Source organism: Diospyros lotus, chromosome 3 (assembly GCF_014633365.1).
Source record: "Diospyros lotus cultivar Yz01 chromosome 3, ASM1463336v1, whole genome shotgun sequence".
Lineage (NCBI taxonomy): Eukaryota > Viridiplantae > Streptophyta > Magnoliopsida > Ericales > Ebenaceae > Diospyros > Diospyros lotus.
The window spans coordinates 37600623-37625036 of NC_068340.1; the positions used below are offsets into that span (position 1 = coordinate 37600623).

The window sequence follows — 24414 nt, forward strand, 5'->3', positions numbered from 1 at the left end:
AGTCAAGGTGAGTAAAATTCCCTAAAAATTCTAGAAATTCAAGAATATTATTTTATGAATTTTCGTAGAGAAATATTTGAGAAAATAGTTTCGAAATATTTAGTTTGGATTTATTAAGGGAAATTAGGAAGAAATAGAAGAAAAATTAAAGGAAATGCCAGAAATTATGGAAAAATGGGTTTTAATATTTATTTAAATAATTATGGTGATTAGGAAGCTTTGAGGCTGAAGTTGAAGAGATTCGTGCAAATTTTGAGGTTGGCACGCAAATCGGGACAAGGCACGGATACCGAGGTAGCCCGATAAGCTTGAGAAGGTAAGTGGTACTTCCTCGAAAATGTTTTCATCATATTGACATGCCTTAATATGTATCCATCACATATACTGCATACATGATTATGAAATGCATAAATACACGTTGATATCATCGATCACTCGCATTTGTGGCCGTAGGGAGTACGAACTAGCACCGCTGCTTTACCAAGGGTGCACCCATACACCTTGGTCTCCAAAGAGGGGGTCGCAAAAATAGTAGGTAGCATGAGGGGTGCAGTTGACACCTACGATGAAAGACATTGCATACACACATGACATGACATTATGTACTCTTATTTAGATGATTCATCATTTAACTTGGGTTTTTGCCCCTGGAATATTCAAACGTTCCAGGTGGAGATTGTAGCAGATTAGAGGATAAATGAGGCATGAAATGACACTTAGCATGATGCATAAAGAATGAAATGAAGGTTATGTAGCCCATATATTTTAGATTCTGCTATTTTAGATTCTACGTTTTGTGAAATGTCAAAGATGTAAGAATCTATTTATGATTAATGTTAAAATATCAGGTTTTGATCATTGCTTCCGCATTTGATGTGTATAGTGATTCTCTTTCGAGAAAAAAATGATTGGAAGTTCTGGGACCGATTCGAGGTATGATGTGGTTTAGTTTTAGTGTTTGAAAGAAAAAAAATTATTGTTCCAAAATTGTACCAAGTTATAACACGCCCGAAAAAGCGGGGCATTACAGACCCATTCATCTCTCTCTCTCTCTCTCTCCTAACTTCTCTCCATTCTCATCTCTTTTTCTGGCCATAGACATACACCGCCACCGCCGTCGACCTTCAACTCCACTGCCACTGCGACCAGCGCCCCTTACTGCAACCACAGTCATTGACTTGGCCCCCCATCGCCATCGCGACCAACGCCCCCCACCGCGACCAACAACTAGCACTCCCCATCGCCACCGCGACCAGTACCCTCCACCACCATCGTGACTAGTGCCTTTCACCGCGACTACGACCAGCGCCCTCCACCGCCACCACAACCAGCGCCCCCCACATAAAACCCTAGATGAAGAAGATAGCCCCACATAAAACCCTAGATGAAGAAGATAGGTTGCGGCTTCCTGATTTGATTTTTTTTTTTGTGTTATTTAATTTTTTTTATTTATTAAACTGAGTATGTGATATGTTTTATTTGTATTAATTTTTTTAAATGATATTTCTAAGGTTGTTGATTTTTTTTATTTTATTATTTTTATTTTATAGTTTAAAGTATTTGAATCAAATTTACAATTTATTAATAAATATTTATTATTTATTTTAAATTAAATTTATTAAATAAAAAATTATAATAACAAAAAAGAAACCGTTTTTAAAATTTTAAAGTAAACATGTTTTATAGTTTTCTATTTTAAGAAATAATTTTTCAGAATAATAAAAAGAATACATTTTCAAAAATTTTAAAATAGACACTCAAAACACAAAACTCATGATTAATTCAAAACTCAAAACATAAAGAGAACACCACCTAGGTTATCTAATTCCTCTATTTGACTTTGAGTTTTGACTTTTATTTTTAGCCCATGGTAGAAAAAAAAAATATATATATATATATCGAATGAGATGGCCTGTGAAAACGACGCCGTCGAGAGGCATTTTAAGTCGGGCGAGATTGGAATCGGGTTCGGTGCCCCGTCGTGAAATAGTCATTAAAGTGGCCTCCAAGGCTACGAACAAAACGCGGATTGGCCGTCTTTTCCTTGATTGGCAAAGCGGACGACGCCGTCGGAGCCGACGACTCTTCTGGATGGCGGCGGCGGCGGCGCTGTCACGGTGATGCGGAATGGAGAAAAGTGTTCAAGTTTCCGGATTGTAGGGTCAGTCCGGTGTCATAACAATGTCAGCCCCTAGCTGTCACACGCACTCTCTTCGTCCATCCCTTCTCTTGCCTCCCCTGTCCAGAACTAGGGCTCAGGCACTCACCGGAAGAACATCGCTCCTTCTCAATCGGCCTTCAAATACACGCCTTCTTGATTCTCTCTCCATTTCCAGAAACGTACTCTCTCTCTCTCTCTCTCTCTCTATATATATATATATATCCTTAATATGTGTATGAATTTCATGTGAATCTGATTTGTCATGTGCTCGTTACGAATAAGAACGAAAATCCGTTGCAATTGTGAATTCTTGATCGGACTTGAGGGGGAGTGTCACTGCCCGAACTGTTTTTTGTTTAATTTCCAATTGAAGTAAAGAAAAAAAAAAACCCCACAACTTTAGCTTCACTCTCTCTACACACACACACACACGCAAACATATATACATATCTACTTTTTCCTTCTCTACGTTTGGATAGAGCTCTCTTTGATACTTCGCTTAAGAAGTAGAAACAATTGGAAACTAAGAATTTTAGTTCTGTTTGGTTCTAGATTGAACAACAACAGGCAAGAAAACTAAAAACAAACGCCAGAAAGTAATTTTCTTCTTAGTTTTATTTTGCTTTTAAATAATTTTATACCCTATTGTTTTCTCCACTTATTTTGTAGATTAAACAAGAAAAAACTGTTCTGATTTCCTAACAGAGACTGGAAGTCTAGGACTAACTTGTCTGGAGAAAAGTAAAATGCAAGGACAATTGTAATTACTCAAATGTTTTACGGATGACTAGAGGTGTCCCTAATGCATGCCCCATAAACTGGGTTGAGCAAGGGTTGTATTTGTACACAGCTGGCTCTCTGTTTTTTCTTGGGCAAAGAAGCTATGAAGTATGAAAGATCAGATATTATGGGAATACCCAATGATTCGAAGCTTATTTAGGGTGGGTTTTGACATGTAATAGTGGATGTTAGGCAATTTAGAGATAAAATATGGCTGAAATCATGAAATTTGGGGGATGAAAATGGAGATGGAAGTAGGTTACGAAAATAAGAAGCTGAAATTGAAAGATTAGGGGGGGGGGGGGGGGGGGGGAGGAGTATCTAGGCATCACACTTAGGGTTCTGTAGGCGTCACATCTAGAGTTAGAATTGCATCACACTTAAAGAAAACTGCAGTAATTGATGCACTCACTAATAAAAAAGAGAGATTACAGTGGTATAGTGTAGTCAAAGACGAGAGAGGCACTCATGTGATGCAAGTCCCCATGGAAGCACCTCGCATATGCTAGGCAAGGTTCCTTCATCAGGTGCCGCCTGGGCGAGAACCTTTGGTGAGCATCAAGTGTCATAGGTGCTCACTTGGATGTAACCGCGAGAGAGAGAGAGAGAGAGAGAGAGAGCTCAGAAACTCGGAGGTGAGATTCTTTTCCTTTCTCTCATGTTTCTTACTTTTCTATTGTTGTATTGGTCACCATCTCATTTTAAGGGAGGCTCATTGGAGAGCAGTTGCCAGAGGTCGGTTGGAGCTGTCACGCTCCAGGATCCCTTGGCGCATGACTGACCCTTTTGACGATTGCTCTTCACTGGCAGGCTTGCTTGTGACAGGTGACCCTTCATTGGCTGTCCCACCTCTAATTTCCCTCTGGAATCTGGTTTACTATGCAATTTCTTCAACTGTCAACATTTATTTTCTTGCTTCTGTTTGTGTGATCTTTTGTTTGTTGCTGCTGCAAAAATAGAGTTGAATATTGCATATTGTTTGCTCCTTAAGATTAGTTTTTGAATGTTGAATATTGTTTTAAATATTGAACATAATATGAACAATGATAGAAGTGATGAACAAAGAAGCCAAAAATGGCTCAAATTTCCATGCATGGGCAAAAAAGTCAGTTTGAAACCTAGGCCGACTCCCTTTGGTTTCCCCATTATCATTTCTATCGCTATCCATATAATATTGAATATTATCTGGAATATATAATATCGAATATTGTTTGTTATTGGTGCTGCTTAAATATGGAATATATTTGTTATCCTGTTTGAAGAATATTATAAGAATGTGTATTTGAGAGTATTTTAAATGTTTTACTATTATATGCATGATCTGATTGTCTCTTTCATATTAAGTATGTTTATTAGTAACTTTTTTTTTTTGGGTCAATTTAGCGCCTCGCTCTGCTGAGGTGAGCTCTTTTTTGGCACCTAGTGCCTCATGTGATATGACATCATAGTGCCGTAAGGGCACCTTTTATCCCTAACTACCTATAATGGTATTTATATTGTTGTAATAAATAATAATTGTATTCCTACTAGAGTTTGGAAAATCCTTTTCCTATTAGGAAACTAAACTAAAATTAAACTTTTAATAATAGAACTAGGACAAGACTATAAATAAAGCCTAAACACTATCAATAAAACCCTAACACATAATTAGAGTTACCAAAAAACTTTTGGAGACATTTGAGAATGACAGAAATACTCTTGATATTATATAACATCAAAGTTAGCCTGACAAGGTTCACAGGAGGCCCCTTCTTCATCCAAAAGATTCTAAATTAGTCCTGGGGCCTTAGAGCCAATTTTAGGACGCCTCTTATATGTCTTTAGAAGTTGTTGTCAATGCCCTCCATCTACTTATTTCTACAACTTAAACTCACGACATTCCAGTTACAAAGGAGCAGACTTTCAGTTGCTCCTTAGGCTTTGCCCTCTCCCTTTATGCTTGGTTTACTTCCTTTTTCATTCTTGCGGAGTCTTCCTTTTTTAGGCCCAAGAAAACTCAATGATTGATACAAATAATATTACCACAGCTGGAACAGTTGGCTCACTGCATTCAGAACTATTATTCTGCAATCAGTACAACTTAAGCTAATTATTGAGATCCTATTGTACTTAAGTTCTCTATCTTCTTGGAAATGCAGAAGATAATTAGTACGTCTTGATGATTTGTGTTTCACTTTTTGTTCCTTTTATTTTCTTGTAGAGATGGAAGATTTCATGCTTTAGACATGAAGATGCTTCTTCAGATTTTCTCGATTCCAAGAATGCAGAGGAGAAATTGCCAGAAATAGTGGCTAATTCTGGGCTCAATCAATTGAATAATGGGAAGGACAATTGGGTTTCAAAACTTAGAAGGGTATTCTTTTTCACTTATTTCAATCATGAAGTTTTTTGTGCATTGTGATAGTTATTCTTGGCACCCAGTAATCTTGCTTGATATACTTCATCTAATACGGGCAGTTTTTCTGAAACTTTACTTGCTTGACTGAGGATATATTGTCTTTTTGGGAAGTCAGTTTAGATAGTAGATACCTTGTCCTACCATTAACTTAAAGCTTGAATTTCATTTATCAAATTGGTGAATTGAACAATTGAATTCAATTGTAGGATTTCTTTGGTAAGCTATTGCCTGTGTACAAGTGTGTGTTCTGTCTTAGGTCCATTTAACTTGGCATATTTATTTAATGTTTTGGTTTATTACACTGTTTATAGGGATAAAGATGGTGTTATTTTGATAAAGTTTCCTATTTTTTATTTTTAGAAATTAGATTTAGATTAGGTTTATCTTGTTATCTGATTTTGTTTCCATTTTTATTAGATGATCATAGTTATGATAGGGTTGGGATTCATAATCATGTTATAGTAATAAGGCACCCAATGTAATTCTTTTATTAATTCCTCTGGTTATTGATTACAATTGGTATTGTTTTCCTCTCTGGCTATATCTCTACAAATCTATACTGTTCAGCTTCAAATTTGGTATCAGAGCATTCTTTGTGGTTGTCCCACATCAGTTAGTCTATTTCTTCTATCATTAGAAGGAAAGGAAATGATAAGCCTTTTTACAAAAGAAAATGTGAGATAGCCTGCTGAGGCACATTTTCATCATATGAGAATCAAGTTTCTAGTAACAGCTCTGGTCATGTCTGATTAGCGATACTTCATTCATTTGTTAGTGTCTATGTATGTCTCTGGATATGGTCCTATGGAAGAGTTAGTTTCAAAGAGGAGTGCACTTATTTGCTTCTGTGAAGAATAAGTTAAACAATGGATTTGGCAATCAAATCCTGAAGTGAGTATATTTGTTACTTCACTTCTGATTTCTTAAAATTTGAACATAAATGTGCTATTTATCTTTACAAAATTGTTAAGCCCTCTCATCAAATTAAGGGTGAACAAGAAAACGTGTGGTACAGCTGAGAGTAGACTTGTATTAGGATATTCAAGATTAGAGAGTGATTGGTTGCTTGTGTTTCAGATTGCAGATCCGGTTTTTAGAGCAGAACCTTGGACGGTGCCATGGACAGCAAAAACCATTCTGCAGGTAAAGCTTATGTTTCTTATATGTAGTTGTTAATAAACATCATGTCTTACAATTATATTGTAACAATGTTCTTACACACACATCCATCTTAACCTAGTTAGTATTAGTAAACAGGATAACATTTCCTCTGGTCTTCCAAAATAGCGACAGTGGGAGGACTTCAGACTTCTCTGTATGCCCTCTTTGGCTTTAATATTGAAGTAAAGAGGAGCTGTCAATTCTCTGTCTGCATTAACAATTCATGCCATTGCACGCACATTCTAGAACATGTCCTGCACCAAACTGGAGAGCAACAATAAAATCCAAGATATTAAAGATTTTTGTAAATGTGATATGTGAAGGTTGTAGATATAATCCAACTTGAACTGTTGTTGTATACTATTGAACAAATTCTGGAACCTAATTTTATGTTAAAGTAGGGCAAATTACCAAAAAAATATATTGATAGTTTCAATTTTAGAAGGAACTTTTAATTTTTTCAATAGCTATACTTATATTTTAGTTTCAATTGAGAACACCATTACAATCTAATATTTTATGTTAAATGTTGACGCGGTACTGATAAATTGTTGATGATTTCCACCTCATCATTCTCTCCTATCTCTCTATCCTCTCTCAATTTTAATTATAAAAATATATTTCCAATTACAAAAAATATTATTATTTAAAATATGTCTTCTAAAAAAGATATATGCATATATTTTATGTATATATTGTTTTGTTATATGGTTATAGTCTAGGGTTAATCCTATGTTAGAGCCCATGGCCCATTGTATTTGTATATATATATATAGGTGTATAGTTTATGAATTTAATTAAGTGGTATATACATATTAAAAGCTAGGTTTTCTTCCTAAGTTTCACATGGTATCAGAGCCAAAATATAAATCCTAGCAGCCACCATACAAACCCTAGCCGTCGTCGTCGCCCACATCACCGACGACCACCGTCAGTCGCGTCGCCAGCGACCGCCACAGCCTGTCGTGCCACCACCGTCGCCGCCCACTGCGTTTCCGCTGTGTGCGCGCTACTGGTTAGCAGCGGGTCTTCACCGTTCGACCACCGATCATGCACACCACCATCGCCATTACGTTCGCCGGCCTCCGATCTGTTGATCCCTAGAGGACCGTCGCCGTTGCCGTCGCCACGCGCCACCTCTCTCGCACTGTTCACGAAGACGTTTTTGCTCTGATCTCTCTCACCAGTGCTCCGATCGCAACGCCGTCTTCACCATTGGACTCGCCTCCTTCAGTCCATCCCAGCCCTGGTGGTTTTGTCGCCATCCGCGATCACCGGTCACCGGCATCCGACATCCGCCATCTGCCGTTGCTCCAGCGCGCCTGTTCTCTGTGCTGGATCATCCAGCCTTTATTTTTTGGCTTATTTAACCCTTTTGTTTCAGATCTGTTGATCTTGTAGGGCTCTCTTTTGTCCAACATGGCTAGTACTAGTAAATCTGGCTCATTCTCTGGTATTTTGTCTCCCTCTCCAGCCATTGCTACTGAGAAGTTGATGGGCAGTTCCAATTATATCTCTTGGTCCAAGGTGGTTGAACTATGGTGTATGAGTCAAGGTTTACAAAATCATCTAACTACCAAGGTCGAGAATGTCACCACGAATAAACTTGAGTGGCAGAGAGCTGATGCTCTGTTGTGCAGTCTCCTGTGGCAGTCAATTGATCCCTCTCTTCATCCGATCTATACTAACCATACCACATGCTGCGAATTGTGGGCTTAGGCTAAGGCGTTATACACTAATGACATTCAATGCCTGTATTCAGTGGTGTCTAATCTGCTCAGTTTATGACAGCAGGGTTTGACTCTTCTTGATTTCCTTGATCAGATGGCCTCTATTAAAGCTGAATTTAACTCCTTGTTACCTGCTGGTAAGACTGCTGCAGAGGATCTAGCTCAGTGGGATAAGTTCTTCATGGTGTGTACTCTTGCTACCATTGGTCCTGAGCTTGCTCCTGTTCGTGATTAAATTCTTGCTAGTCCTATCGTACCTACTATGGATGAAGTGTATTCTCGTCTTCTTCGGGTTTCATCTGTTCCTACAGTGCCTCCCTCTTCTGCAAGTGATCATTCAGTCATGGCTTCACAGGTTCAGAGTAATGGCGAACAGGGAGGAAATCGTGGTAATCGGGGCAAACGCCCCAAGTGTAACTACTGTCACAAGTGGGGGCGTACTAAGGAACAATGTTATAAGTTGTATGGCTGCCCTCCTCGTGTTAATGTTGCTCATCCTGATGGTTCTCGATCTGAGTCCTTTGATGGTCATCCACCGCAATCTGTCCTTCTTACTGGGGCTGACTATGATGCGTTTCTCAAGTATAAGACGTCCCAGCAAACCTCATCCACAGTTGCTTTTGTCGCCCACTCTGGTGATTCCATTGCCTGTCTCGCTTAGTCATTCTCTTTGGGACCATAGGTCCTAGATTCAAGTGCTTCTAACCATATCTCTAGTAATCTCCATTTGTTCTCTCATTTTACTAATTCTATTTTTTTACCTTCTGTAACATTAGTCAATGGGTCCAAAGCTGTTGCTAAAGCTATTGGCACTGCCAAACCCTTACCTTCTCTGCCTTTAGATTCTGTCCTTTATTTTCCTCATTATCCCTTTAATCTTGTCTCTGTTAGTAAACTTACGTGTGCCTTAAATTGTTCTATCACCTTTGATGATCATTCTGTTACTATCTAGGATCGTGGTACAGAACAGATGATTGGCGTCAGATATGAGTCGCAGGGTCTCTATCATCTCAACTTTCTTGCATCGCCTATTGCTTGCTCGGTGACTAAGTCTCCTGCTCTTCTCCACAATCGTTTAGGACATCCTAGTTTGGCTAAGTTTCAGAAGATGGTCCCCAGTTTATTTAGTTTGTCGTCTTTTCATTGTGAATCTTGACAACTTGGAAAATAGTCTCGCACTTCTTTTCCAAAGCGTGTCAATAATCGGGCTGTGTCCCCGTTTGCTTTAGTTCATTTCGATGTTTGGGGTCCTAGTCGTGTCGTGTCTGTTTTGGGTTTTCAATATTTTGTAACGTTTATCGACGATTATTCTCGTTGCACATGGTTATATTTAATGAAAAATCATTCTGAGTTATTCTCAATTTTTGAATCCTTTTGTGCTGAAATCAAAACGCAATTTCATACCTCTATCCAAGTATTGCGCAGTGACAATGCCCCTAAGTATTTTTCTATTCCCTTTACTATCTTTATATCTTCTTAGGGGATCTTGCATCAGTAGTCTTGTGCATATACACCACAACAAAATGGGGTTGCTGAGCATAAAAACAGACATTTGATTGAAATTGCTCGCACTCTTATTCTACATCATCATGTCCCTTTCGCTTTTGGGCTGAAGCTGTCCTTGCTGCTTGCTATCTCATTAACAGGATGCCCTCCTTGGTTCTTCAGCACCAGATTCCTCATTCTCTCTTGTTTCCTGATCAACCATTATATATTATTCCTCTCCGTGTCTTTGGTTGCACCTGTTTTGTCCATAACCTGTCTTTCAGTCAAGATAAATTGTCTGCTCGGTCCATCAAGTGCATTTTTCTTGGTTACTCTCGCCTTCAGAATGGTTATCGGTGTTATTCTCCTGACACCCGCCGTTATTTTCTTTCGGCCGATGTTACTTTATTTGAGTCATCTCCTTTCTACTATTCGTCTCATTCCGAGTGTCAACCCATTTCTGAGGCAATCCTTCTTCCCGCGAGTCTTGCTCCTATTCTCCCTGTTCCTTCTTCTACCCCATTGCAAGTTTATCATCAGCCTCGGTCTCCTCCCGGTGGAGATGTTGTTCCTGCGCCTTCTCCCATATCTCCTACTACTTCAGCGACTCCTGCTGCTACACATCCTGCTCTAGTCTCTCCACCTGCCGCGGCCCTGCCTTCTGAGGATCTGCTTTCTATTGCTCTTCGGAAAGGTACCCGTTCTTCTCGCAATCCTCACCCCATTTATAATTTTCTTAGCTATGGTCTCGCGTCTCCTTTTTGCGCTTTTGTGTCTTCCTTATCCTCTGTTTCAGTACCTAAGACTGTTAGTGAGGCACTTTCTGATCTGGGGTAGCGACAAGCAATGGTGGATGAGATGACTGCTTTGCATTTCAATGGTACTTGGTGATGCGGTCAACAATCAAGACTCGGCCCAAGGCCGACCCAACCAAATCAGAATAGTATCACCAAAATAGTAGTGCCATAATATTATTTTAATACTTCTTAAGTTTTAGAATTCTACTTGATTTAGGATTCTACTTTATATTTCTACTTGATTTAAGATTCTACTTCATGTTTCTACTTGATTTAGGATTCTAGTTCATGTTTGATTAGGGTTTTATTTTTATTAGGATTCTAGTTAACTTTTATTTAGGATTTATTTCTATTAGAATTGGATTTTGTTTTCCAAATATTAGATGGATTTGGATTAGCCAAACACTATAAATATACCTAGGATCTAGAGTTTGTAATCAAGTTTTAATCAATCAAATTTCAGCAACTTATTTGGGTTTTCTTAGCAAAACAGTCTTGTTTTTGCGTCTTCTTGAAAGCCAAGCTTCGGCTATTGAAGTTTGCTCTTTCAAGGGTTTATTTTGGTGTATTTTTTTCACACACGCGCTACACGCTGCGTCAGGTGGTATCAGAGCGGTTAATCAACCAATCAGATGGCCAATCTTGAAGGTAACGGTAGCAACCAGCCTCGTGATAGTGATCAGGGGTTGTCCGCAGTTTGGAGAGCAATCGAAGAACAGCGGAAAGTAACTCGTACTATCCAGCAGCAATTGGAGCAACATAGCAACCAATTGAGCACCTTACTACGAGTTGATGATGACAGGAACCTGAATAATGGGGTGAATCAAGCCGGAGCGGGAAGACCACCCATTAATCATGTCCTTGTTAATCCTAGAAGACCAGTGATTGAAGATAGCGATGAAGAGGATGATTTTGGTCGAGCAATAGCTAATCCTGGTGGTAGAGGGGTTAGGAGGAATGCACATCAGCACAACCACTGGGGCAACGATGAGTATAAACTAAAAGTTGATATTCCTACTTTTAGTGGAGATTTTGATATTGAGGGGTTCCTGGATTGGATCACTGAGGTTGATCGTTTTTTTGAATACATGGAGATCCCAGATGAACGACAAGTAAAATTAGTGGCTTACAGATTGAAGGGTGGTGCATCTGTTTGGTGGGAGCAATTAAGAGAGACGAGATTGAGAGAAGGCCGACAGCCAGTTCAAACATGGAGACGAATGAAGCAGCTGTTAAGAGGTAGGTTTTTGCCCCCTGACTATGAACAATATATGTTTGAAGCTTATCAAATATGTGCACAGGGAATGAAGAGTGTGAATGAATATACCTCTGAGTTTCTGCGATTGGCGGAGAGAAACCAATTGTCAGAAAGTGACAATCAACAAGCAGCTCGTTACTTGAATGGATTGAAACTTGCTATTCGTGATAAAATTGGGGTTCAGATGGTTCTGAGTGTGCAAGAAGCAAGGAACTTAGCTTTAAAGGCTGAGTTAATGTTGAGTGAGAAATCTCGTAATGACAACTATCGTCGGTATAGTGGGAATGAAAATAAACAACCAGCTTTTGATAAAGACAAGTCGGTTCAAGGAGCGCAACCCTCCAATCCATCCCATACAGTCAACCCTAATAAGGCTACAACGGGGGGAAACATTCGAGGTACTACTTCTAATATTCCAAAATCCCCTAATCCTTATGCAAAGCCTATTCTTTTAAAATGTTTCAAGTGCAATGAGGTTGGGCATCGATCTAGTGATTGTCTAAGAGGAAAACAGTTAACATTGTAGAAAAGGAAAAGGAAGATGTTGCTGAAGAGGAAGTATATTGCGGGCCTGATGGGGAGGATGACAAAGAAGATTATGGACATGGGCAATATACCTATGTAGTGAGGAAGTTAATGCTATCTCAAAAGAATGAAGATACTACTCAACGGCATAAGCTTTTTTGCACGAGGTGTACGGTGAAAGGAAAAATCTTTGAGTTGATTATTGATAGTGGAAGTCAAGAGAATATCATAGAAAGAGATGTGGTGGCAAAGATGCAGTTAACTCTTGAAAAACATCCAAGCCCTTACATGATTGGATGGATCAAAGAAGTTGGTGGCATACATGTGGATGAACGTTGCAGGGTGCCTTTCTCTATTGGTAAGTACTCCGACGAAGTCTATTGTGATATTGTTGATATGGATGCTTGCCATATTTTATTTGGGAGGCCTTGGCAATTTGATGTGGATGCTACGCACTCGGGTAGGAAGAACACATATTAGCTTGAGAAAGAAGGTGTGCATTATACTTTGTTACCCATAGTGGAAAAGAATCAAACCAAAGCTTCTAAAGTGGAGTTTGATTTCGAAGATTATGTTGTCCCAGCAACCTCAACGTTTGCAAACTCAGGTCTGATTTATGCTGCTAACATGACAGAAACTCCAAGGTTATTGACTCATACTGGGGTATTTTCCAGTCCCGATGACTCAAGCATTGTTTCGCAACCCAAGGATGGTGGTGTTTATTCTGATCGACTTGTGACTCTAAAGGAGATAGAGGTCATGGTAGCAAATCCTTCTACAGTTTATTCAAGATCTGGCACGGTTGAATCGAAGGCAATAAGATCTACTAGATTAGAGAAGCGCTCAAGATGGAAGGTTCAACGTCCTCAATCTAATAGTAATAATGCAATGGAGGCAGAAGGCAACAAACATGGCGATGATTGGACCCATGCCAATGCTGATATGGCTAAGAAGGGAAGGAATGTCTTTGCTCATGTTCCCTTAGCAGAAAAGTTCAAGTAGTTCAGGAAGATGTCAAGCAAAAGTTGCACAAATAAGAAATATAAGGCGACAACTGACAAGCATAGGAAGCACAAGATATTTGAGGTTGGAGATGAAGTCATGATATTTTTGAAGAAAGAACGAATTCCAGCAGGAAAGCAGAACAAGTTCAAGCCAAAGAAGTATGGTCCTTACAAGATTCCAAAGAAGACCAATGACAATGCTTATGTTGTGGATTTGCCTAATCATATGGGTATTTCTAAACATTCAAAGTGGCTAATCTCTCTTCGTACTTATCGGATGTGGATTTGTCCAAATAGGATCAAAATTCGAGGCCGAATTTTTTCTCAAGTGAAGGTGAATGATGCGATCACCAATCAAGACTCGGCCCAAGGCCGACCCAACCAAATCAGAACAGTATCACCAAAATAGTAGTGCCATAATGTTATTTTAATATTTCTTAAGTTTTAGAATTCTACTTGATTTAGGATTCTACTTCATGTTTCTACTTGATTTAGGATTCTAGTTCATGTTTGATTAGGGTTTTATTTTTATTAGGATTCTAGTTAACTTTTATTTAGGATTTATTTCTATTAGAATTCTAGTTGGATTTTATTTTCCAAATATTAGATAGATTTGGATTAGCCAAACACTATAAATATACCTAGGATCTAGAGTTTGTAATCAAGTTTTAATCAATCAAATTTCAGCAACTTATTTGGGTTTTCTTAGCAAAACAGTTTTGTTTTTGCGTCTTCTTGAAAGCTAAACTTCGGCTATTGAAGTTTGCTTTTTCAAGGGTTTATTTTGGTGTGTTTTCTTCACACTCGCTCTACACGCTGCGTCACTTGGGATTTGGTTCCTTTATCCCCAGGGAAATCTCTTGTCGGTGGATCTATACTGTTAAGGTGGGTCTTGATGGGCAGGTTGATCGCCTTAAGGCCCGTTTGGTTGCCAAAGGGTATACTCAGGTTTATGGCATTGACTATGGTGACACTTTTTCCCCTGTTGCTAAGATGTCCTCTGTGCGTTTGTTTCTCTCAATAGCAGCAATGCGTCACTGGCCGTTGTATCAACTAGACATTAAGAATCCCTTCTTACATGGTGAGCTTCAGGAGGAGATTTATATAGAGCAACCTCCTGGGTTTGTTGCTCAGGGGGAGTCTGGGCAAATTTGTAAACTCCGTCACTCACTATATGGGTTGAAGTAGTCTCCTCGAGTTTGGATTGGTCATTTCAGTGCTGTCATTCAAGACTTTTTTATGACTCATAGTGAGTCTGATCATTCGATTTTTTATAAAACACATCACAGAGGAGGTGTATATATTTGGTTGTCTATGTGGATGATATTGTTATTACAAGTGATGATCAAGATGGTATTATTCAGTTGAAGAAATATCTTTTCCATCATTTTCAGACTAAGGACTTGGAGTTACTTAAATACTTTCTTGGCATAGAAGTTGCTCAGTCCAGTTCTGGTATTGTTATCTCTCAACGAAAGTATGTGTTAGACATTCTGGAAGAAATTGGGATGCTTGATTGTAAACCTATAGATTCTCCTATGGACTTTAATGTAAAGCTCTTATCAAGACAGGGGGAGCCTCTTGTTGATCCTGGAAGATATCGCAGGCTAGTCGGAGAACTTAATTTTCTCACTATTACTCGCCCAGATATTTCTTTCTCAATCAGTGTTGTCAGTCAGTTTTTACAGTCTCCTTGCAATAACTACTGGGATGCGGTAGTCCGGATTCTCAGGTATATTAAGGGAGCTCCAGGTAGAGGACTATTGTATGTGGACAAATGTCATACTCAAGTAGTCGGATATTCTGATGCTGATTGGGTAGGTTCTCTTTCTGATAGACGGTCTACTTCAGGATATTGTGTTTTGGCTGGAGAAAACCTAGTATCTTGGAAAAGTAAGAAGTAGGAGGTTGTTGCTAGGTCGAGTGCAGAAGCAGAATATCATGCTATGGCCTTGGCAACATGTGAATTTATCTGGTTAAAACAATTGCTTCAGGAGTTCAAGTTTGGGGAGATATTACAGATGAGATTAATTTGCGACAATCAAGCTACATTACATATTGCTTCCAATCCAGTCTTTCATGAGAGGACCAAACATATCGAGATAGATTGTCACTTCATCCGAGAGAAGATTTTATCTGGCTGTATTACCATAGATTTTGTCAATTATAATGACTAGTTAGTAAATATCTTCACTAAGTCTCTCAAGGGTCCTCGAATTGAGTATATTTGTAGCAAGCTTGGTGCATATGATATATATGCTCCAGCTTGAGGGGGAGTGTTGAGTTATATGGTTATAGTTTAGGGTTAATCCTATGTTAGAGCCCATGGCCATGGCCCATTGTATTTGTGTGTGTGTATATATATATATATATATAGGTGTATAGTTTATGAATTTAATTAAGTGGTATATACATATTAAAAGTTAGGTTTTCTTCCTAAGTTTCATATATATATATATATATAAATAAAACAAATTTATAAGAAATATATTAAAAAAATAGCTTGGTGGCCAGCTACCCCCCCGCAGCCATTGAAGAAACCCCCAGCGGTAGGGGTTCAGAACCCCCATTGCTGGGGAGTCAATGGGGTGTTCTTGAAGAAATCTCCATTACCTGATTGCTGCTGGGGTTCAGTTCTTGAAGAAACCCCTTCTGTTCTTGAAGGAAACCTTCTGTTCAGAGATGGGGCTTTCTTTGCAGTCTGTTGCCTTCATCACTCTATTTTTTATTCTTAAATATATTTCTTATATACTTGTTTTATTTATACATATACATAAAATGTATGCACATATATTTTTTAGAAAATATATTTTAATTGATTATATTTTTATAATTAAAATATTGAAAGACGAGAGAATGGAAAAGATATTCATCGGCAAGAATGGAAAAGAGAGAGGGATGTAGGTGGATGAGAGTAGGTGATGGAGGGATTTAGTGGATGAGGGTGAGTGAAAGGGAAATCAGTCAGTTGACGTTTAGGGTTTGAGCAATATGGGGGAAGGGATCAGGGATCAGGGGAGGATGAGCTGCAGGAAGATAAAAAAGATGGAAAGGTTGGCGAGATCCGAGATGAAGGGGCAGCAGATCTAGGGTTTCAGTGGGTGCTCTTCCGGATAAGGCTTGTGAGAGAAATTTCTCTAGAGAGAGAGAGAGCAAGCAAAATGCCTTGTTTTTCACCTGTTAAATTTCACCTTGAGATTTATGGGCTTCATTTTGTATCATTCTTACTCCATTTTTTGACGTGGACATCAAATACCATGAGCCCATGTTAAGTGGTCAGGCATTCTTCCTATATGTGATATAAATAATCCTTCTTGCCCCATAAGAAAGTATTTTACATGGTTAGTTGATAAATAATAGTAATATGTAACTAAGTGTTCATTCCATTTTTTAAACCTAGTATTAGCTATGATGAGCATAAACAACAACAACAACATACCAAGTCTTTATCACTATGTGTGGTTGATTACATAAATTCTGGGTTTCTCTTTGATGAGCTTATATGTTGCAAAATCCAAAACAGTTTGCCCTCATTATTTCTTTCTCCAAATCCATAAGTTCCATGTACATCTATATACTGTTCAATTTTTTTCCCTCATAATCATTTCAATCACTTTCTATAATAATCTTCCCTTACTAGTAGTATATTTACAATTTTGTAAATTTTGTTTCGCTGGAATTTTATGTACATTTAGAATTGTGTAAATATATTATTGATAAGATCGTTTAGTTGATATCAATGTAACAATTGTTGTTATGCATTAAATTTATTTTCAAATCATTTACTTATGCCGTTCTATGAAAGTATGTGTTGACCTCAGATATGTTCAATTATTTAATTATTGAGTTCTACAAACTGTCATTTGGGTTTTCCAAATATATTCACATGTTACTCTTCAATATCTTCATTTTTGTCTTTCTAATTGTTTCTGAAGCATTTGTGCAAAATTTCCATTTCCAAACTAACTGAAACAATATATAGAAGTTAAACTTTGATTGTTTGTTGGACATGTTTTTCATGGTTTGAACCCTTTCCTAAATTGCAATCGAGTAATCTCTATTACTGCTCCAAGGCCATCCTTGAATGTAACTAAATATTTTGAAAAAAGTGTGTAAAATTATCTTTCATCTTTTAAAGGGCATAATATATGAGGTTTATTTACATAGTTTGGTGCAGGTGTTTTGATGGAAGAGGTGACTATAATGGTCATGGGTGATAGTTGATAGGCTGGTGGTAGTTTGCATTTGGCAACAAAAAGCCAGTAATGATGATTGAACTAAGACTAAGCCTGAAAATCTTTGCCTTTCCAGGAGGTTCCATGTTAATGGCTGTGGCAACAATTGACAACATGGTTGCAGTAGAAATATGCCATAATAGTGCTGCAACATGGGCATTGGGATGGCAGGAACAGCAATATAATTTGTAGGCATGGACTTGTTAAGTGACTGCGAGCAATTGACTGAGGGGATTATGTTGGTGGAAGTAATATTGTAATAGGCTGAGTCAATTATAGCTTGTAGTCAGAAGGCGAATGGAAAGTTGATGCCTTGTAGTTCTGGTTGCCGTGTCTTGGTGACAGTAATACTAGTGTGGAGTGCCAATGGTAACTATGTTCACATTGCTTAGGCTCTATTACTACATATTGGAGGTTTAATTTGTAGGCACATATGTGGTTGTAGTCAATTAGATTTTATTGTTGTCGTCCATATAACCATGGACGTGTTAAGTGGCAGTGAGTAGCAGATCTCAACGATCATTGTCTTTTAATTGCACTTCACTTTCACATTACACCGGAAATTAACAGTATATTTTCTGGCAAGTAGAGGGTCTTTTCATATCCTAAAAGCTTCTTTTGTTACTATAATCCCAGTATCTTATTGTGGTTCCCATTCTTTTTACAGGTGAAGGTTAATCAAATTATTCAGCCATCGTATTTAACTGAAAGCTTTAATTTTTTTTGTTTTATTTTGAAATTTCTAAGTAATTGAGAAAATGCCATTTGTTCGTGACACAAATATCTTGAGTAAACATTATAGTATTTCTTCTTTTAAGTTTATGATAGACATGGAAATCATAAAAAATAGCAAAATAAATTCTATGGCGGTGCAGGTGATGCTCCTCTGGATTGCCTCCTTCTGGTTAGTAGGATCTTGGATAATTCCACTCTTGGCTCATATAGCAGGTTTCAGAAAGGAATCCTTGACATACAGAGGACAAGCTTTGTACAGTCTTTTAACAGATGTGGCTGAAGGTCTTGCTGGGATTGCAATCCTCCATCACTGTCTCTCAAGTTTCCGTCCCCTGCCACGTGACTGGTTCAGGTTTAGCCTAAAGGGGAAGTGGCAGTTTGATGTTGGCTTGGGCTGCCTCATGTTTCCCCTGGTCAACCGGCTCTCACAAGTAAACGCAAATTTGTTGCCTATTCTTCCATCTACACCTGTCACTGTCTCAAGTGTTGAGCAATCAATTGTTGCACGAGATCCAGTAGCAATGGCACTTTATGCCATAGTGGTGTCAGTTTGTGCTCCTGTTTGGGAGGAGATTGTCTTCCGAGGGTTCCTTCTCCCTTCATTGACCAGGTACATGCCCTTATGGTGCTCAATTCTTGTGAGTTCAATAGCTTTTGCCTTGGCACATTTCAATTTGCAGAGGATGCTCCCTCTTGTATTCCTTGGTGTGGTGATGGGTGCTGTTTTTACACGGTCAAGAAACCTGTTGGCATCCATGCTGCTGCATAGCCTCTGGAATGCCTTTGTATTTCTAGATCTTATGAAATGACATTCTTTTTATGTATTTCATTTCCATTAATTAGTTATACTGTCTATTTCACTTCTTCTGTGTATATGAAGTCGTTGGTTTTTAGGAATTTTTGACATTGATTAGACCCAGATTCTCCATTCATTTCAAGCAAGTTCAAATTTGTATGATATAGATGTTGACAAACTTTTATAATCACTTCACTCTTACCATATCTATTTTGTTTACATCAACAATAGTTCTTGATATTTGCAGATGCTGTTATGTTAACCCAAAAAATCTGTCTAATTTTTTTGGCCTTGGAATGATATATGGGCATGTCAGCTTGGATGGGGTTTGGATATATTTTAAGCTTGATTGTACGGTTAGGTAGGGCTTAGGATAGGCAGGGGAGAGCAATTTGTACTCGTCTTGTGGGCCCTGCCCAAATCTACTTTGGTCAAAACGGTTTGGGTTTGAATTTAAGAAAAACTTGAAATATAAAATTTGGGTTTGGGGCGGTGGTAGGATTAGAACTTTCTGCGCCAAACCCTCACTTATACGTGTGTGAGTATCTATCTATCTATCTATATATATATATATATAATATTATTTATATATTAACATTTAAGGTTGTTATTTATATTTCAACTCATAAAATAAGCTATTAAGTTTGTAAATGATTAAAATATATTAAAAATTTTATTTTGGTTTTAAATTTTAATTTTATAATATTACTTTTTTGAATGTTTTAATCTTAATTATAGATATTTTAATTAGATGTTATAAGTCGTTTATATTTTAACATTATTTTGAGTTTGATCACATTTTCGTAAGGTTTGGAACGATTTTGAGGGCAAATTAATGTTGATTTAATATAATTTGGATAAATGATTTGAAAAATGGGTTTTCTATTGAGAATCTTCAAATTCCATAAGGACAACATTAGGGTTGATTTTTTGTACCCAATCAAGTTTGGGTCTGAATACGGGGAAAAGTTTAAGAGTTCTGGGTCAGAGATGGCATGCCCCACCCTTTTATCATTCCTCTAATTTATTATCTTAAATGTACAATTTTTTATTTTTTTATTTGTATATCAATTCTATAATGTGAGAAACTTTTAAATTTTACGATACTTCTATATGTTGTTTAGGAGGTTAGGGTTAATTTTTTTCAATATGTTTTTTAACTTAAATTTTATGATACTTCTATATAATTGAGCGTGTAAATAAAAGAATAGGTTTAATGACCAACAAATTCACAAAACTCCCTGTTTGTAATAGTGGAGAAAATTATTTTATTCATAACTGGACCCTTAATTTTTTTTAAAAAATATTTCTCTAACTTAAAATCTAAATTTTTAATTAATGTCGTTGCTATCGATTAGATTGTGCGCCACACTTATGCTCCCCCCCCCCCCCCCAAAAAAAAAAAAATGCTTACCGTGGTAACAAATTAAGAAGATTAGATTAATAGATTAACTCTATAGAGCATGCATAAGGAGCTTCTTTATATATATATATATATATATATTTGATCCCCAGGGTCTCTTTAACGAACAATCAATCTTTTCCGTTGGAATGGCCTTGTGGTTTATTCAACATATGAACAGACCATCCCCGGTATCCCGAATTGGAAACTTGCTATTGATGTCACTAGCTGCCCTCTGTTAAATCCTTATATTTCACCCTACTGCCAACAACAGTAGCAGCAAATGATTATAGCTATCTACGTACTTCCAACTTCCATGTGAAGAAAGGTTTGCTTACTGCTTGTTGGGTTTTCTTTATGCTTTATGATATACTAATTAGAAATAATTGTGTTCCTCCATTAGTTAAATAAGCCCTTGCATTATTAAGCAAAACATTCTCCTTGGAGTTTGATTGGTTTATGAATAATTCGATTACTTTTGCAATATGCCTTTGTCTTGGAGAACATTTGGGGGGACCAATTGGTTTCAAGTCACTTTCTCTTTCTGGTTTTTGTCCCCAGAGCATTTTTCCTTGTCCATCTCTTTCTCAGACAATCTGGGGACCGTTGTCTGCTATTTTTGTTACTTTAAAATTGTTCGGGAAATAGTAATTAGCTAAAGCTTTTGTCGACAGCATGTAACTTTCTTTACCATTTAAAATTTGGAAAAGTTGATTGGCAAAACAAATAAACAAAAAAGAAGATAAGAGGAGCCAGAATTCACCGCCTCTCAGACTGTTATTTGGGTGCGGAAACCTGATATTTCCCTTTACCCTGTAAACTTTATGCTGATTCAAGGCCAACAATATAGCTATATATATATGATGATGATGAGGATGATGACGACGACGATGATGAGGATGGACACTATCTACAATCTACATCTCTCTTTCCTTCTGCATGGAAAGTAGCAATTTTTATGCCTTGCAATTCTGTTATGGTTTTGAACTTTGAACTGCTCATCCAGTCCCTTTTTACCTTGCCTCTCTGGGAGCTAAAAATGTGTATGGATTCTTACACCATATCTAATGTGTTTGGTGAAAGATACATGTATATATGAACTGTGAAGCTTGCTAGGGAAATATATTATCCATGGTAAACGGGTTTGTACTGACTATAATTGTTGTTTTTTTCCCTCCCTCCATTGAAGTTGAGTAGTAAGTTTGTCATGACCCATTTTGAGCAGCCGCCTAAATTTTTGAAGTAAATTTGGAGCAATGGTTAGGATATGAGCATCATAAATGCGATGTTGACATTTTGAACCTGGATGAACCAATTAGAACATTATCAATTAGCACTATCAAACACTCATGATGTAGTTATGTGGTTTAGATCAACAACTTTTCCGTTTTTAATATGCAGAATGATGGTTTAAGAGAAACAAACCTATTGTAATCTAATTATGATTCCTTCAGTTGTGTGAGCAGCTTTGAATATTTTTATGGAATGTGCATGAACCTGTACTGGGTAATCAGTGAAGTTTTTAGTTTTATGTTATCTGTTCATGAGGAATGTGTTAAAGTTGTGAAGGGACATCATTTTCTTTCTGAAGTTGATAGAATATGAAAAAAGGAGATTAGGGTAAACTAAAGATGCCTAGTACATTATGAGTTGAGTGTGGGGCTCCCAACTCTGTTCCTTTCCCCCTTTTTATTCTTTTTCAACTATTGGAATAATTGTCTGTAGTGAAGTCAGCCACATATACAATTGTAATGGAGTGGATAGCAAGGTAATGTTATGTCTCTCTCTCTCTCTCTCTCTCTCTCTTCGTATATATCTTTATAATACCAAGACAAGGCGCCATTATAAGAGGTCCTTTGCTATATATATTCTCCCTTGTATAATTTGGAACTACTATACACATTTGTTCTCCTCTCATTCTGTGCTTCATGGAGACTTCACAGCCCCTGTCCATTGAAAGCTTTTCATATAGTTGGTTAGTAAACCTGAAACCAGCGCTAGATGACTCCCTTAGGGCCTCCCTGGATGCATCCGATGAAGCTTCCTTCATCGAGATGGACCCGAAATTGCCAGCCTCAAAGAGATTCTTCAGAGCCTCACAGGACTTTGATTTTCCTGTGGCTGAGTCTCCTTTGGATCTTGTTCACGCTGATGAGCTCATCTCCAATGGCTCCCTCATTCCTCTCTTTGTCGAGCCACTGAAGATGGAAGCATATGGCGCCGCCGCGGACTCTAACCCAGCTGCTCCAATCTCTTCGCACGCCCAGAAGAACCTGCATTCAGGTAATAGAATCCGTTGTTCGTCCTTGAGAAGGTGCCGAAGAATATTGTCGAAACAAATCTTCCACAAGTACTTGGATTTCCTTAGGCCGCTTTGCCAGAAACTACGAGGCAGGAGATCCTGCTCCAGGATTGAAGCTGTTGACACGAGGATGCAGGAAGTGAACAACTGGATGAACTCACCTGAAACATCTCCGAGGACAAGCGTGGCCTACTCTTCCGGTAACTGGCGCCGCTCTTGCGATTCCGAGAGTTCCATATACGAGGCTGTACTCCACTGCAAAAGATCTATTGGTATCTCAGACGACTCCTCATCGCATTGAGATTTTGTGTGGAGTGCTCTACTCTATCAAGTTCTTCACATTCTCTGCTATTTTCAGGTAAATGATTGAGTTGAGGCTGTTGAGCACTACATGGGAGAGAGATATCACAAAGAAAAGAAATGAGCGGTTTCAAGATGCTCAGCTCAGCTCAGCTCATCTCATCTCATCACATCAGTGACAGCAACATACCAAGCCAAGTCGTCGCGGGGACCAGCTGCATGAATTCTAGCTCGTCAACCAATTCTGTCCCGGACGGACCATATTGTATATTTTTGTCAATCTAGCTAGGGGGAAGAAGAAGAAGAAGAAGAAGAAGCTGTACAGATGATGGAGCCTTTGAAGCTCTGGCATTTGAGAAGAGAGAGAAGAATTGTAGCCACTTTCATATCCGTAGATAAATCTAGTTTCATACTCACAATTTTTTATAACTTTCTGAGGGTTTCTCTGATCAAATCACAAGTATTTTTATCCTAAACCAGAACCAGAACTAGGGGCCAAGATGAAACAACAAATGAAAGTAAGGGCTAAAATGAGATATCAAGATTATTGTCAGATTAATTTATGAATTATATATGATGCATTTGTTGAAGAGAATAAATCAAAAATCAACATTTTTAACACTGTCTGGAACTAGGGATTTATTATTATGGAAGCAATGGAACTAACCATGACAGACTACAATAATTACCAGCTTTAAATTCAATTTTTTTTTATTCAAAATCATATTTTTATAAAGTTATCATATATATTGTTACATCTAAATTTTCTGAGCAAGTTTTTTTAAACTCTCTCTCCCTTTAATACTATAATTTTTTTTTTTTATCATTTTATTTACTCGCCTTACCATGCTTCTATCAATTCTTTTTTACACATCCAAACCATATAATAAAATTACTTTCCTTGTCTTTATCATGCACCCAAGTTATTCAAATAGAATTTTTTACATAAAAATTTAGGAAGCATAAAAATATCAGTTAGATTCTTGTTTTAACGAGGGTAGGGACCCTCCTACTGTGTGGTGCTTTAAATTTTTTGTTTATTTGATATATTTTTATAATTATATTTTATCTTGTCATGTTTCTCTTTGCACTCAATAATACCCTTATAAATAGAAACTCCAACACACTCAATAATATAACTCTTGATTAGTCATACAAATGCTTTTCTTTTTAATTTTTTTTTTTTATTCTGCCAAATTCTCACTCACTTTTCTCCTTTATGGATTTGAGAGATGCCTCATTGTTGTCCATATAAAGCCAAACAAAGGACGAGCAAGCAAGCAAAATGGTGTTAAATCAAAACCCCTCTCTTGTCCTTTGAAATTTAAATTTTGAACAAATGTTT

At 37.7% G+C, this 24414-nt stretch overlaps 2 protein-coding genes across 2 annotated transcripts; both read left to right on the top strand.

Moving 5' to 3' along the window:
* The first annotated feature begins 1992 nt into the window (after positions 1-1992).
* Positions 1993-19207, top strand: LOC127797574 (uncharacterized). Its single transcript, XM_052330592.1, has 4 exons — positions 1993-2340; positions 5142-5294; positions 6417-6482; positions 18410-19207. Exons 1-4 carry the CDS (start codon positions 2182-2184, stop codon positions 19076-19078), a joined length of 1047 nt encoding a protein of 348 aa, XP_052186552.1. The 5' UTR covers positions 1993-2181; the 3' UTR covers positions 19079-19207.
* Positions 19208-22205: 2998 nt separating this feature from the next.
* Positions 22206-23691, top strand: LOC127797727 (probable membrane-associated kinase regulator 6). Its single transcript, XM_052330853.1, has 2 exons — positions 22206-23041; positions 23128-23691. Exons 1-2 carry the CDS (start codon positions 22396-22398, stop codon positions 23133-23135), a joined length of 654 nt encoding a protein of 217 aa, XP_052186813.1. The 5' UTR covers positions 22206-22395; the 3' UTR covers positions 23136-23691.
* Positions 23692-24414: the final 723 nt, after the last annotated feature.